This window comes from Triticum urartu, chromosome 4A (assembly GCF_056163025.1).
Source record: "Triticum urartu cultivar PI428250 chromosome 4A, HENAU_Tu73, whole genome shotgun sequence".
Classification (NCBI taxonomy): Eukaryota; Viridiplantae; Streptophyta; class Magnoliopsida; order Poales; family Poaceae; genus Triticum; species Triticum urartu.
The window spans coordinates 294,052,884-294,068,892 of record NC_141876.1 but is presented as its reverse complement, the minus strand read 5'-3'; the positions used below and the strand labels follow the sequence as shown (position 1 = coordinate 294,068,892).

General features: G+C 49.4%; 1 protein-coding gene and 1 pseudogene across 1 annotated transcript; one reads left to right on the top strand and one right to left on the bottom strand.

Moving 5' to 3' along the window:
- Window positions 1-4,201: 4,201 nt before the first annotated feature.
- LOC125527009 (oligouridylate-binding protein 1B) lies at window positions 4,202-9,769 on the bottom strand. The gene is made up of 12 exons (XM_048691587.2): window positions 9,420-9,769; window positions 7,470-7,531; window positions 7,041-7,143; window positions 6,379-6,455; window positions 6,221-6,282; window positions 6,007-6,094; window positions 5,848-5,923; window positions 5,715-5,745; window positions 5,510-5,629; window positions 5,093-5,178; window positions 4,846-5,019; window positions 4,202-4,726 (listed from the first exon to the last, which is right to left on the bottom strand). The coding sequence occupies exons 1-12, from the start codon at window positions 9,591-9,593 to the stop codon at window positions 4,445-4,447; spliced, it is 1,335 nt and encodes a 444-aa protein (XP_048547544.1). The 5' UTR covers window positions 9,594-9,769; the 3' UTR covers window positions 4,202-4,444.
- A 3,273-nt stretch (window positions 9,770-13,042) lies between these two features.
- On the top strand, window positions 13,043-15,426 carry LOC147975629 (uncharacterized; annotated as a pseudogene).
- Window positions 15,427-16,009: the final 583 nt, after the last annotated feature.

Sequence of the window (16,009 nt, the reverse complement as noted above, 5' to 3'; positions counted from 1 at the left end):
TATGGTCATCTTGATGACAAGCTTGAGTTCATCGAAAACGGAGTTCGCATGCGTCTTCTATGATGTTTTCGGTGTTGGAGGTTTTACCGGTCTTATCCAAGGAAGGGTTCTCACCATTTTCTTATGGGCCTTTTCTCATTTGCTTCTTATTGATATTTCTATCAATATTGTGTTATCCCATGTCGTTAGCTTTCCAACAAACTTGGTTTCGTTGAATTCGGAGTTCGTTTGCAGAAGTTGTGGCTGTTTTGGTAAAGGCTGCAGCGGTACTGCCGTGGCTAGAGCGGATGTAATTTTTTACTACCGCTCCAGAGCGGTACTACCGCGGCTCCTGGGCGGTACTACCGCTCCAGAGCAGTACTACCGTGGATCCTAAGCGGTAGTACCGCTCCGGACCAAAATCTCGTGTTTTGCTCAGCGGAGGTAGGCACAAAAGTATTTTTTTTGTACCGCTCGCAAACAGTAGTACTGCTACCATTTGCGGTAGTACCGTGAGGTCGAGCGGTAGTACCGTGAGGACGAGCGGTAGTACCGCTCCGACGGTTCTACTGGCCTTTTGCCTCCTCGCTGTTGTTTTTCAAAGGGGTACTACCGCCCTAGCGGTAGTACCGCTCCTTGGAGCGGTAGTACCGCTCTGTGCGGGCTGTGGGCATAACGGTTGGATTTTTTCCCACCTATAAAAGGGGGTCTTCTTCCCCAATGAACTTTATCCTTTGAGCTCGTGTTCTTCCCCCATTGTTGACCTTCTTCGAGCTTGCTAACTCTCAATCCCTCCATGGATTCTTGCTAGTTTTTGAGGGAAAAGAGAGAGGAGATCTAGATCCACATTTCCACCAATCACTTTCTCCTCTGTGTGAGGGGAACCCCTTGGATCTAGATCTTGGAGTTCTTGGTGTTCTCCTTCTTGTTCTTCCTCTCATTTTCCTCCCTAGCATTAGTTGCTTCGGTGAGATTTGAGAGAGAAGGACTTGGGCACTCCGTGTGCCCTTGCCATTGCATTTGGTGCATCGATTTGAGTTCTCCACGGTGATACGTGGAAGTGAAGTTTGAGAAGCTTATTACTCTTGGGTGTTTGGGCACCCTAGAGCTTGTTCCTCTTGGGTGCCTTGGCGCCCTAGACGGTTGGTTTTGTTCGGAGCTCAATCATTGTGGTGTAAAGCTCCGGGCAAGCATCGGGGTCTCCAATTAGGTTGTGGAGATCGCCCCAAGCAATTTGACGGGTATCGGTGACCGTCCCCAAGGGTTGCCAAAGTGTACGGGTTTGGTGACCGCCCCCAAGGGTTGCCATTTGTATGGGTTCGGTGACCGCCCTCAAGGGTCCCTTAGTGGAATCACGGCATCTTGCATTGTGCGAGGGCATGAGGAGATTACGGTGGCCCTAGTGGCTTCTTGGGGAGCATTATGCCTCCACACCGCTCCAAACGGAGATTAGCATCCGCAAGGGTGTGAACTTCAGAATACATCGTCGTCTCCGTGTGCCTCGGTTATCTCTTACCCGTGCTCTTTACTTATGCACTTTACTTTGTGATAGCCATATTGTTTCTTGTCATATATCTTGCTATCACCTAGTAGTTTATCTTGCTTAGCATAAATTGTTTGTGCACATAGGTGAGCCTAGTTGTTGTAGGTTTTATGTTTGACAAATTAACCGCTAGGTTTATTCCGCATTTGTTCAAGCCTAAACCGTAATTATTTTAAAACACCTATTCACCCCCCCCCCTCTAGGCGACATCCACGATCTTTCACCATGCGAGAAGTTCTTTCTCTCCGATTTGTCCGATTCGAACGACTCGGATGTTGAGACCATGCTTGCGACCTTTCGGCAGCAAACATTAGTCATGGAGCTTGCCGTGAAGGAGCATGAAGACGAGCACCGAAAGAGGAGGCGAGGATCGACTGTCGGGCGTCTGTGCATTCCTCGGAATCGCCATCTTGGGAACGAGATGTTGATGCAAGACTATTTCGCGGAGAATCCTACATATCCTCCGCACCTCTTCCGGAGAAGGTACCGAATGTGCCGATCCCTCTTTGTGAAACTTGTTCAAGCTTGCGAGGCAAATTGCCGGTATTTTACTCAAAGAAGGAATGTCGCGGGCTTAAAGGGATTTAGTGCATATCAAAAAATCTCCGAGGCTATGCGGGTGATTGCATATGGCGTTCCGGCTGACTATGCCGATGAGTATCTTCGCATTGGTGAAGATAGCACAATTGAGTATGTGCGTAGATTTGCGAAAGTGATCGTCCGTATCTTTGGTCCTGAGTATCTTCGGGCACCCAATGAAGATGACACAAAGAAATTGATGGCATCTAATGAGAGGAGAGGTTGGCCTGACATGCTAGGTAGCATTGATTGTATGCATTGAAATTAGAAAAAATGCCCCAAGGCTTGGCAAGGGATGTGTTGTTGCAAGTCTCGTGATGCAACAATTGTGCTAGAGGCCATAGCATCCGAGGATTTATGGATTTGACATTGCTTTTTTGGTATGCCGGGCACTCTCAATGATACCAATGTGTTGCAACGGTCTCATTTGTTTGCTAGGCTTGCTAGTGGTGATGCTCCTGCTTGCAACTACACTATCAATGGACATGAATACACAAAGGGGTACTATTTTGCAGATGGTATATACCCTCCTTGGTGCACATTTGTCAAGAGCATCAAAGAACCCAAAACAAAGAAACAATGTGAATTTGCAAGGGTGCAAGAGGCAGCCCGAAAAGACATTGAAAGAGCATTCGGTGTTTTGCAATCTAGGTTCGCCATTGTCCGTGGTCCTGCTCGTTTTTGAAATAAGAAAACCTTGAAGAACATCATGACATGCTCTGTTATCCTGCACAATATGATTATTGAAGATGAGAGAGGAATGAACTTAGAATTCTTTTACGACAATGTGAGTAGCCGTGTCAAACCAGTTAGAGACCCAAACTGCATTAGAGCTTTTCTTGAGACATACAAGAAGATTGAAAATGCAGACACACACTTTCAACTTCAGGAGGATCTCATTGAGCACCATTGGCAAAGGGTTGGACAGTGACTAATTTTTGTATTCATTTGTATTTGTATTCATGACAAGTTTTGTATTGCATTATTTAAGTTTGCTACGGTGATTTGAATAATTATTTGTAATGCGGATGATTATTGTATTATGTTTGATTTGAATAATTCAGTTTGTTTTCGATTGATGAATTATGTTGGATTTGATATTTGCGGACCGATGATATGCGAGATGCAGCGGCGCAAAGAGCAAACCCCACAAAACCGACCCATAAACTAATATATTTCGTGAATATACTTTTTTACGGATCTGTTTGGGAGTCTACATCTGTGCCAACCTGCAAAAGTGGTTTTGCGCGAACTGCAAATGTGTTTTGGGAACCGACGGGATGCGGGGTCTACTAGAGTCGCTCTAAGACAAGTTAAGTGACCACAATTTCGTATTTTACAAGTTCTTCCAATGGGATTACCTCAGACTATAAATCATGTTCCATGTCCCGAACTAGCGCCCAAAGATCCATGCTATCAATAGATCCATCAAATCTGTCACCAGCGACCTTAGACTAGCCATAGTGGGGTAACTTAGGTAGTAACTTAACACATCTCAATACAATTTTGCTTATGTGGCAAGTATTTAATAAGGAAAGAGGTGCTTGTGGTAACATAATATGTTACTGTAACATAGCATTTTCCGAGGCAAAATGAGTCTATGAGCTAATAAATGAAACCATCTGTAACACTATTATTTAATTATTTTGCACTATGAAGATAGTAACTTAGACTAATGTCATATCCACTATGACACTATTACTTAATTACTTTGCACTATAGAGGTAGTAACTTATACTAGTGTCATAGATATGACGAGCCTTATACTATAAGTTACTCCCCACTATGACGAGCCTTATCCTCAACCCGACACCTGGTTCATCACAACCCGCATTTACTCCACACCTGAGCACATCATTTTCTTTTCTCCCGTTGCAACACCTGGTTCATCACAACCTGCATTTACTCCACACCTGAGCACATCATTTTCTTTTCTCCCGTTGTAACACATGGTCATATATGCTACTCCCTTCAATCCAAAATAAGCGTCACAGTTTTGAATTAAGGTTAGCTCTATCCATAAGAAGTGTTGCAGTATTGAATTAAGGTTGGACTAACCTTAGTTCAAAACTGACAATTATTTTGGATCAGTGGGAGTAGTTATTAAAAATAAGAATTGCCCAAAACACGTCAGGGATACGTATGTTCTAGTACATTGGTGCTATATATAGCCGGCGACCCGGAGCATTAACAGCTGAAGGATAGTAGATTACTAATTGCGATGTTGGACTAGTAATAACAGAAGAAAAGGCCCTGGTGAGGCTTCATCTACCATATATGTATATACATTAGGAAGGAGGGTGTTGTAATCCCCTCCGTCGCCAGCATACTTGCTTCATACACTCAGTAGTACATGAGCTGCTGCTGCTGCTGAGGGTTGACACTCTGGAAGCCCCCGTCAAAGATGGCCTTGCGGGCGCCGGCGCCCATATCCATCGCGGCCTGCCTCAGGGCGGCGTGCTGACCCATCAGGGCCGGGTCGGCAGCCATCTTGCTCAGAGCAAGGGATCGGTCGTAGGAGATGAGGTCAGCTGCTGACACGCCAGGGGTGTATGGCGCTAATGCCGGAGGAGGCAGAGGCGCAGATGCTGTCCCTGGTGGAGTTGGTTTGCTTCCCCAAGAGCACTGCATGATATGAAAACTCAATCACTAAAACCCTTTTATCCTCTGTTACATCCGAGGAACTAAGGTAACCAAGAGAAATGGAATTCATTGGTGGGGATGTCAATGTCTAAAGAGAGTACCTTGATCTGCCTCCCGCCAATAAGTTGGCCATTACCCGTCTGTATTGCTTGTGCAGCTTCTTCATGGGTACTATATCTCACAAAGCCAAATCCTTTATCGCGTGTTACACGGACCTCCTCAATTGAGCCAGCCCCGAGTAAATGGAAAAATCGATGCACATCATTGCTGTTGATCTAATAAACAGAATTGACAAGTTAGTGATGAGCAAACAAGAACAATGCAAAAGAACAGGAATCAAGAAAGTACATCATGGGGAAGATTGCCAACATAAACAGTTGTATACTGTGGGTTATTTTCAGGACCATCTTCGTTTGCATTCTCCTTGCCAGCCTCTGTAAAACAGGAACAATGAAATTACTTCGCTAGTCGTAGTTACCACAAAAGATTTCACAAGGTTATGTGGCTAGATTCTGTGCGAAGCAAATATTATTTTAATTCCTATTCTGCTAAGGATTAAGACTGGAACCCTTATGTTGAAGTGGAGTTGGCAAATGTAACAGACTATGAAGTAAATTCAACTCCAAGGGTAATAGATAAAGATTAGAAACCTAAACTCCCACAATAATGATAACTAATAGTTCAACTTGTTGCAAGCCGATTGTTCCATATCATATAACCTTAAATTAAAACAAATACCTAAGAAACAAGTGCATATAGATTCACCTGATGAGCCGTTTATCAATTCCACCATACCCTTGGAGTCTGTACTTTGCTTCTCTTCACCAGCATTAGCGCCCTTCGTCGCCCAATTGCAACGAATTTGGCGGTTGCCAAGCCACTTTCCTGAACACAAGAAAAACAAACATACATTATCATCACATCACTGAAGCTGATTTGTCAACTCCAGAATTAGACATAGGGAGCGCACCATTCAACTCATTTATGGCAGTTTGTGCATCCTGTCAATGAATAACAAAGGAAGATGATGAATAGCAGTTCATATAAACTCAACATTAGTTCTGAGTCCAGACTAATGTTTTAAGTTGCCATGGTGACACTACCTGCTGATTCCTAAAAGAAACGAAACCAAACCCTCTAGATCGTCCAGTCTGCTGATCCCACATAACTCTAGCATCTCTGCACAAGTTACCAAGCTAAAGTGGTAAGGCAGAATATACTGTACAAATGGGATGAAGTACACAGAGCTATCTAACACTTACGAACAGGTAGAATATGCCGAAAAAAAAGCAAACAAAGCAGCATCCGTAACCTCCGGGCAAAGATCCCCGACAAAGATGTTAAAATGGCCTGCAAGAATAAACAGCCATACAGATCTCAGTTATAACAGTCTCAAATCTAAAAGGATGCACATACACTGGAAAAAAAAAACAAGTATATATAATGGAACATTTAGACCATATTTCAGTACCAGACCTGATGTATCCTCTCTCTGGGTACTTGCGTATGCCCAATTGACTTTTATTGGCTGGCCAAACCTGGTTATCCAGTATTATAAGAAACGTTAATGTCGAACATGGGACACTGCATTAATATCTGTTCATAGATAATTAATATTGAAAGAAAACACTTACAGTTGTCTACCATTGAGTGACACAATAGCAATTGCAGCATATCTACGGTCATAATAGTCAACAAAACCAAAAGATGACTGCGAGATGATAAGAACAAAGATGGATAAAATATTAACAGAAATAATATGACTAATTCAGCATTAGCTGTTCTACAACGAATTGTAGTGGTGAACTAAGTAAATAACACAAACAAAAATGCAGCACGCTTTTTTCAAGAGATAGAAGACGGCATCACTAAAATATCAAGTTAACAGTCCTAACAAGAGGCCAAATTAGTTATTTATCTACCTATCCCATGTGAGCATTTGTTGATTGTGCAGTCAGTCAACATCAGAAAGCTTCCTTGCAGGAAGTTGCTCAGAACTGGGTTTGATGGCATTTATCTACCATACCAATTCAAACAAATGGTCCAAAACAGTCCCTTACAGCTTTCACACAGTAGGGTTCTGAGATCCAAAAATAAACACTGTTAAACCAACAAATCAAATATTGACTATTGATACCATAAATCCTTCTGTCTGAGAGCATGCATTGCGGGTGGCAGTCTACATCGTGCCAGAATGTAACACACAGCATTATCTGATACTATTGAATAAATGCCTTAAACTTGCACCAAATACAAAGTACCACAATGGCATCTATTTTTAAAGAGCACAAGTTACCTTTTCTTTCCTAATGAGCTTACACCCTTCAACTGGACCAATACTCTGGAAAACTTCATGCAGTAGTGAATCTGTGACTTGAAGATGGATATTGCCAACATACCTATTCAGAATAATAATGTTGAGTAGTGAGTAACATAAGGAAATGATGTGCAGTTTGATGTACAAATAAGCAGAAGAGAACTTGATACATGTCATCAGGCAGTCCGCAGTCCTAGAACATATCCAGTTTGGAGTTTACTATAGGACACAGAGCACACATTTTACAAAGAAGTATCATGTTTTGTACAATTTTATATTTAATTGGAGTTTACTATAAGAGACAGGGCACACATTTTACAAAGAAGTATCGTGTTTTGTACAATTTTATATTTAATTTCAGTAAGACGGCACGAGATAACTAGAAGGTTGAAATAATCAACCACTTACACACTGCGGCATGTGCTTGAATCAAACCCAGGAGGCAGGTTCCCACTAACGATGGGCTCTATCTGCAAAATTACGGGTGTCACAAACAAAGAATACAGCCCTAACATTTTGAAAGGAAAATAAGAGCCAAACAAACAGTAGAAGTGAAAATATGTAATATCAAAAATCAAAATCAAACAAAACAATACGAATGCAGTAAGGTATGCAATGAAGACCAAGCTAGACCCCTGGTCCAGAGGACACGTGATTCAGGAACGCTGTACAGATCTACAATATGTCGCTGCATGCACGATTCCCCAAATGAGCATTGCAGGAAGACCAATGTCCACCATTTTCTACTCATTTTAGTTTTCCTGTGGATTTCTTGCAGTTACTGAATTATGTGCGGAGACAAGCTGAAAGAAATCGCTGTACAATACTACCGACATGTAAAGACACACTTAACTGTACTCAGTGAAAGGCAGCACTTGCAGTGCTGCACTATTGGAAAACGCATCTACTTTGAACATGTTTACCAGAGCTTTGCACAACTGACTCTTAGATATGCAAACGGATTCACTAAGGGTGCGTTTGGTTACAAGGGTGGTCATGAATGGGTTGGGATCGTTCAAAAAATAGACATGTTTGGTTATAAAGCACATGAATGGTTCAAGTCAAAAAAAGAGAATATGCCTTGAAGATGCTGAACCGTTCCACCCAACCAAATCGGTCGAATCAAATGGCCACGCTTTGCATGCATGACTATGTGAGCATGACTGGTGGTCCCGTCCTAAATAATTAGCTCATCTCTTATATTCAGCCAAACGCATGAATTGAATGGTTCAATCCCAAATAAATTGGACGGTCCCAACCCATTCATATGACACCTTCAACCAAACACATCCTAACTAGCACTTGGAACAGCTACATGTATAAGAAAACATGTCATGCAAGTATTAATACTCCCTCCGATCCATATTATTTGTCGCTCAAACGGATGTATCTAGTTGTATTTCAGTGCTAGATACATCCGTTTGAGCAACAAGTAATATCGATCGGAGGGAGTAGAATAAATGGAGTTCAGCATTAATGTAACCTATGCACCAAAACTCAAAATTGGAGTACCCTCTGAACTGACAAACAGGATGAAAGAAGGAAAAGGAATGAGCATAATTATGGTACATTCACATTTCAGTCACCACTAAATGTGCACTTATTTATGATCAGAGACAACCAAAACGTAACCCACATCTCTAAATGGTGACTTGTTTAGCAGTCACCAGACAAATTTCACCTGACCTTCACAGACCTTACGAGCTCATTCACAGTTCTCACTGCATATTTTCCACTTCACATTTAAGAAACTAACAAGTATTTAGCACTAGGGCGCTTACAATATCACATAAACTCTAACACAAACATATTTATCTCACTATTGTCACTCATTAAACCTGCCCGTAATCTTAATTGTAAATCACAACCACATGCACCTAATTCCACGCGGCGTACTCAAGCATAACTCCTCTAAAAAGTAGTAAAAAAACAAATAATTGGTAAAGTAGCTACTTAGCTTGCAATACCAGAGATGTGAAATCCACTCAAAAACGACCCGGTCTGATCAAAACCCTAATTCGACAAACAAAACATAAGACAAACTAAAGTTTTCCTGACGAGCAAGCTCACAGCGAAGAGAACTAATAGACTCCCTAGAGGAACCGACGAAATGAAAAATCGCAACAGTGAAGCAACCAAATCCCCACCATTTGAACCGAATAACCAAAATGAGAGACTCCAACCCTAGAACACGGAGCCATGCCAGCGAAACCCCTAGCTGTCACCGACACCGCGGGAACGGGAAACACCGCACTCCCCACACCTGGAACCCCAGACACCTCCAGAGGCCACCAACCCAGCGCAGACGAAAGCGATCGAGCGAGCAGTAACCACGGGGGAGCAAGATAAGGAGCCCACATGCGGCGCGGCGAGGAGACCCGGGTGCGCGTGGTGCGGCGGGAACATGGGCGGCACCGCGGCCGCCGCGGCCGCCGCCTGCTGCTGGTGGTGGTGCATGAGTAGCGCCTGCTGCATCATCTGCTGCTGCTGCTGCGCCGCTACCGCCGCCGCCTGCTTCATCCTCTGCTGCATGGCGATCGATCCCCGGGCCGTCGTCCCGGGTCAGGGAGATCGATTATTAGGGTTTGGGTCGGGGATTAATCCAACCCAAACTCGACGAAGAAGGAAATCGAAATGGAAAAAAGGGAAGAAAAAAAACTCGAAGCCGAGGGAGGAAGTGAAGAGGAGCGAGGTGAGACCGTGAGAGTGGGGGTGAGCAAGCAGGGGAAGAAAAGGATATTTTCTTGCGGGAAACAACATTTCCAGAACACCCCCTAAGTTGTACGAGTTCGCATATAAGTTCATAGTCGACTGGAGCATCGAAGAGAGCTTTGTGCGCGAAGCGAGACAATGATGGGTGCAAGGCTATTTATGCAATTTACGAAACACCTAATGGTGTACATGGTAAATTCTCTCGTCTGCGGAGGACGGGCTCATAGCTGGCCAAACGGGCCGGCCCGGCACGGCACGGCACGGCCCATCTTAATCGTGCCTGGCACGGCCCGGCCCGCCATGGCACGATTATTAGTCGGGCCGTGCCGTGCCGGCCCGCGTTCTGCCCCCTCCGGCCCAAGCACGGCCCAGGAGCCAAACGGGCCGGCCCGATGGCACGCTAGGCACGCTGGCCCACTAGCCTGATGGCCTGCTAGGTTTGTTTCTTGGGCTGATTTTGGCCTGCTCGGTTGTTTTTTATGTGTTATATATATATATATATAATCTGGATAAAAAATAAAAAAGATAAACGGGCCGTGTCGTGCCGGCCCGCGTGCCCAGCCTTCAGGCCCAGGCATGGCCCAAGGTGGGCCGCATGCCTGGCACGGCCCGATTAGAGCGTGTCGGGCCTGGCCCATCACGTGTCGTGCCAGCGTGCTTGCGGGTCGGCATGCCAGGCCCGGCCCATTTGGCCAGCTATAGACGGGCTTGCTGCGGTGGAATGGATGAGAAGACCCGGTGTTCGTGCGCCCAGTGAAACGGCCGATGAACGAGGACCGCGCGTCAGGGCAAGAGAGCCAAGGTCAGGAGGGCGGGTCGCTCCGGCGTTTGTGGACGAGAAACTCGGAAAAGAGCTGCCAGTATCTGCTACGTGTCAGAAGTCTTCGTGCCTCTGTGCGCTCGGTTGTTGGGTATTTACTTACCGAGCAGATTGTCGGTGTTCTGAGATCGGGGGTACCCAGGCCCGCCTGCCTACGGCCCAACACGTGGCTCCTTCGATGGCCCAACACGTCCCAACTACAAGACTTCACGGACAAGACCCTCGCGAGGGCCCCTGCCTCGCTAGGAGAACAACACCAAGACCTCCCGAGGAGCAGCTTTCGAGCCTGCCTCCCGAGGAGCAAAGATCTCTATGAAAGTACCTCACCTCACGAGGCGCGCGATGACGTGAGTCATGACGACCAAGGCCAGGCGGATGCGAGCAGGCGTAGCTCGGGGCAGTTTCCTCTTTCATGTTAAGGAGGCAAGGACGTACGCGGGTTCTCGAGGAATCCCCCAAAGGTTTCCATTCCTGTGCAACGAGACCAAGACCACGAGCTCGGCAGGGCCGATGTCATCGCCGAGCCCACCACTGTGTCACGACCAGAAGCTTTGCAGAAGAAGAACTTTAGTCAGGATAGGGTGTACTCCTGTCCCCTTTCAAATTGGCTGTTGTGAAATCCCTTCCCGCCTAAGCTATGAGGGAAGAGGACCAATGCTAGTATAAATAAAGGTTAGTCTCCACCATAGAGAGGGGGATCCTCGAGCCCTCACGAGGCAGTTCACCACTTGTACTAGTTCATACTCATCCTCCTTGCGAGGCAATCCACCACAAACAAGAGTAGGGGTTTACACCGTAAGATGGCCTGAACCTGGGTAAATGACCATGTCCACTCTTCTCCCCGCTCGCATGAACTCGACGAGGGCAAGCCATGAGGCGGTGAGCTTGGGGCTGCAGCTAGGCTAGATCTTCGCACGCCCCAAGAGTTCGAACCTTGTTTGGGTCCGCGAAGCCTCGATTCCGACATTTGGCGCGGCTGATGCCTGCGTTCGGGCCACCCCTACACACACCTCACCAAGACTTTGGTGCCTGGATCCTTGTGCGACGCTCTTAAGTGAGCCAGCAGGCACGTGTTGCCCTCGGCCCTTGACCTCAGGAGCACTCATCTCCTGGCCTTGACTGGGCATCATGACCCAGCATACCAGCGACGATCGACCCTCGCTCAGGGGCTGTGGGTCCAGCGCTACTTCATGCATCGTTAAGGAGTTTCCACCAAGTACCCATTACATCCCCACAGGATTACACTCAAAATGTTAGTAAGAAAATGGAAGAAAGACGTCATCATCATCACTGGTGGCAGCCTCGTGCTCCTCGGCTCCGTGCTGGTCTTCGTGGTTGTCGGGGGCGAAGTGTGTGACCAGATAATCTACGTGATCTTCCACCTACTCCCCCAGGGCATAAAAAATTATCCTAGGGACGGGGTCGATCATGGCCTCGAAGTCGAAATCGGGATCGGCGCGAAGAAGATGGCTGAAAACACGTGTCGACGCCTACGCGAGGAGGTCGCGGCTTTCCTCGTCCATGAGCCTGCGCACATTCTCTGCGCTCCCTTCAAGCCGCTCCACGACCCTGGTGAAGTAGGCAAGGTATCTGATGTCGTCAGGCACGAGCGACCAGGGCCCAAGGTTGAATGGTCAAACGAGTAGCCCCCGGGCCTGAGGCGCGCTCGGCCTGTCTTCGAGGCGAAGGCGGCGAGGGGATGGCAAAGCGACGCGGGCCCCAATCGCCTGTGCACCAGGCTTGACGCATGGTGCTCGATAGGGCGTGGACGCCCCCACTTCCCTCATGTTGCCTCGGCAACTGCCCAGACTGACAAAAGTCTGGCGCGTGTGGCGGGGCCATCATTACTCCACTACGCGCTCGCCTTACACCCCTTTCTTCTCACACAAGTTCGTGGCTCGCCACCTAGATCTTGTGTTGTCATACCCCGTCGGAGTGGGAGGACACAAGGCCACAACGGCGGCGGTCCGCCAGACGGGGCCGGCCCCCGCCCTTGGTCGATTCACCGCGCTCAACCGCGAGGGGCTGGACAAGGTCTTCCCGGTGACCGCGACCGATTCCAACGAGTGGAAGGCGACGAAGATCTGGCCGGCTTCACGGTCTACCACCGAATTGGAAGTGACCACCATTGCCCTCCTTCATGGCTTCTCCTCCAGCTTACTGCCCCCGTTTTCAGACTTCTTCAATGTTGTGCTATCGCACTACCAGGTCCACGTGCTACATTTTGACCCGGAATCCATCACCTCCTTTCTGCATTCGCGTTCTTGTGCGAGGCTTTCATAGGCATTGCCCCCTCGGGGGCATTGCTCCACCACTTCTTCTTCCTGCGGCTGACTGCCGGTGAGCAATGCTTCTGCTGCTTGTCGCTTCAGAGGGCTTCCGGAGGCAGTGGGTGTATGTCCACGCGTCCTAGTATAGCCCCCTGCTCCAAACCCCATCGTCCCCGGCGATGCTGAGCTTCAAATGGACGCACGAGAGGCTTGTCGATCCATGGCTCACGCGGGTCTCCGCGAGGCTGGCTGACTTGAGAGCGGCGAGCGTGACGGTGGCGATGGTGGTGAGGGAGTTCGTCCAATGGCGGATCGCCCCACTCCAACGTCATTCTCGCCTGATGTGGGCCTTCACCAGCCACGAAGACCCCATGAGGCTCCAGGAGACCTCCCTGCCTCCTAGCATGCTGAATGGGATACTCCGCCTCCTGACCGGTGGGGGAGCCAGCGCACTTCCTGATGGGGGACTCCCCCTGTACAACTACACGAACGGGAGGGACTTCGCCAGGGGGATGCCTTGCTTCAATGAATGGGGGTTGCCTCCCGAGGGCCGTGAGGGGCTTCGTGACAACCCCTTCCTGGTGGTTCCAGCCCCCGAGGGCCTCAGGGGTGAGGTGTTCCTGGGGGCGACCAGGGGGCATGCCGAACCGTCTGTCGTGAGCCGACTCGTCCCTATACGGTGGTGGCGGTCCTCCGCCGGGGGATGTGGCCATCGCCGCGGGCGCACAGGGTGGCCAGGTATACCCTACGGCACCAACCCCCAGGGTATGTGTCCCTTCGAGGAAGAGGCGGCCTGAGGGCAGTGTCGGCTCGCCCCTGCGGGCCTTGAAGAGAAGGAAATGGGTCCCCACTTATGAGTAAGTACTCTAGTCTCCCCGACCTTCGCTCGACAAGCCTTCCTGAGCCCTTGTTTCTCTGGTTTCCTCTAGGCGAAGGGGGCGAGGATGGTCCCGTTGTCCATTCTGGGGGCTTCGAGGTGCTCAACAGCTACGCCCCCCTGCGAGCCCGGCGGCTGAGCTTACGCACACCAGAGAAGTTGCGCTCCTCCCAAGGCGACCGCTGGCGGTCCTCGACCCGGGGCCCCGACGTCCTTTGACGGGGGCGACATCAGGCTTGCATGGGTGGTGCCATCGTTTATCCCACTATCCCTCGGCGGCACTCGGGTCCGTAGCGAGCCAATGGGTGGCCTGACATCCGGCTCGCGCAGGCCCGTGCTTCAGGCCCGGGAAGTGGGCGTTGGGTCGGCTGGCCTCGGATCCCCGCCCAGCGCGGCCGGGCCTTCCCGGGCCTCTGTCACGGCCGGGAGCGTGGAACAAGGTCCTGGCCGAGTGTTGGAGCTCGCGCGCGGCCATAGCGCTGTCTGGCATGGCCTTCTTCAGGACACGAGGGCGCATTGGACCGGCTTGAGGCAGAGCTCTACAACGTCGACTCGCACCTCGAGGTCGAGCATCTGCGCTTGGCGCATGGGTGGCTCCAGCTCGAAGTAGCCATCAACTTCAGCCGCCTCCAACACGAAGCCACTCGCTTGAAGGATGAGGAGTCCTCCGCCACGGCCAAAGAAGCCTGCGACCGCGCCTTTGACGAGGCCGAGGCCACGGACCGGTGGCGCGAGGCCGCCGAAAAGTGCGAGTAGGAGCTCCTGGCCTCCATCCCAGCCCTGGAGCGGCAAGCCTGGGAGCGCGAAGCCATTGTGCCCATTCCCGCGGAAGGGTTGTCAGTCCACTAAGTGGGGCTCCGAGCCCTAGAGGAGGCACTGGAGCTGGTGGTGTCCAAGCTGAACCTGGAGCCCGATCGGCTGGAGGTGATGGAGTGCCAAGTGATGACCGCCGAGGCCGCCCTGGCCTCTTGGGAGGCGAAGGTTCAGATGAAGATCAACAGGGGATCACGGGGGCCCGTTGAGCTCTTGCCAAGGACTATCACAAGAAGCTGAAGCTCCACGAGACTCGCTTCTGCACCCGGCGCGATGAACTGAAGGCCGATATGATAGCCTTAAGAAGAAGTTGGTCGGGGCGGACAAGCGCCAGAAGGCTACCCTCGACGCCCAAGCCGCAGCTGAAACCGAGCCGGTATCCCTCTATCAGCAATGGGGGATGTCGCTTCCCTGGTGGAGCGGGCGACAGACTAGGCGAATCAAGCTCGGGGCCTGCAGGACACGTGCTCCATGATGTTTCAAGACCTCGATCGGCGGGCTAGTCACGCCCTACGCACTATCTACAAGGAGAGCGTGTCCAGCCCGCTCGTGCCCGAGGACGTCGGAGACCTCACCTTCTTCACCAGGGTCGTGGAGCGGCTTGAAGGGAGCACGGAGAAGGTGCGCAGGCTCGACGACGAGGAAAGCCGCGACCTCCTCGCGCAGGCGTCGACGCATGTTTTCAGCCATGTTCTTCACAAGGATCCCGATTTTGACTTCGAGGCCGTGATCGACCCCGTCCCTAGGGTAATTTGTGATGCCCTAGGGGAGTGGGTGGAAGATCATGTAGATGATCTGGTCGCGCGGTTCGCCCTCGACAACCACGAAGGCCAGCACGGAGCCGAGGAGCACGAGGCTGCCGCCTCCCCTTAGGACGCCTTTCTTCTTTTTTCCTGGTGACATTTTGAATGTAACACCGCGGGGATGTAAAGGGTACTTAGTGGAAACTCCTTAACGATGCATGAAGCAGCGCTTGACCCCCTTAGGTTGCTTTTCTTTTTGCTTGTTCCGGACGTGCAACCCCCGAGCGAGGGTCGATCATTGCTAGTATTCTAGGTCATGATGCTCAGTCAACGCCAGGAGATGAGTGCCCTTGAGGTCAAGGGCCGGGGGAAACGCGTGCTGCTATGTCTTGAGCTTGCGTTGGTTTTCCCCGAAGAGGAAGGGATGATGCAGCAGAGTAGCATAAGTATTTCCCTCAGTTTTTGAGAACCAAGGTATCAATCCAGTAGGAGCCCACGCTCAAGTCCCTCGTACCTGCACAAAGCGATAGCTACCCGCAACCAACGCGATTAGGGGTTGTCAAGCCCTTCACGATCACTTACGAGAGTGAGATCTGATAGATAGAATATTTTTGGTATTTTTGATATAAAGATGCAAAGTAAAAAGTAAAAGCAAAGTAAATAGCAAAACAATATAAAAGTGATGGAGATTGATATGATGAGAATAGACCCGG

Bases quoted from the DNA above. Each gene is read 5' to 3' on its own strand.
- LOC125527009 (XM_048691587.2), bottom strand. From the start codon at position 9,593: ATGCAGCAGAGGATGAAGCAGGCGGCGGCGGTAGCGGCGCAGCAGCAG. The intron at 7,532-9,419 runs GTGGGCTCCTTA...GTAATTTTGCAG, and splicing joins GTCTCCTCGCCGCGCCGCAT to ATAGAGCCCATCGTTAGTGG. The intron at 5,020-5,092 runs GTACTTTCTTGA...TCTGTTTATTAG, and splicing joins TTGGCAATCTTCCCCATGAT to ATCAACAGCAATGATGTGCA.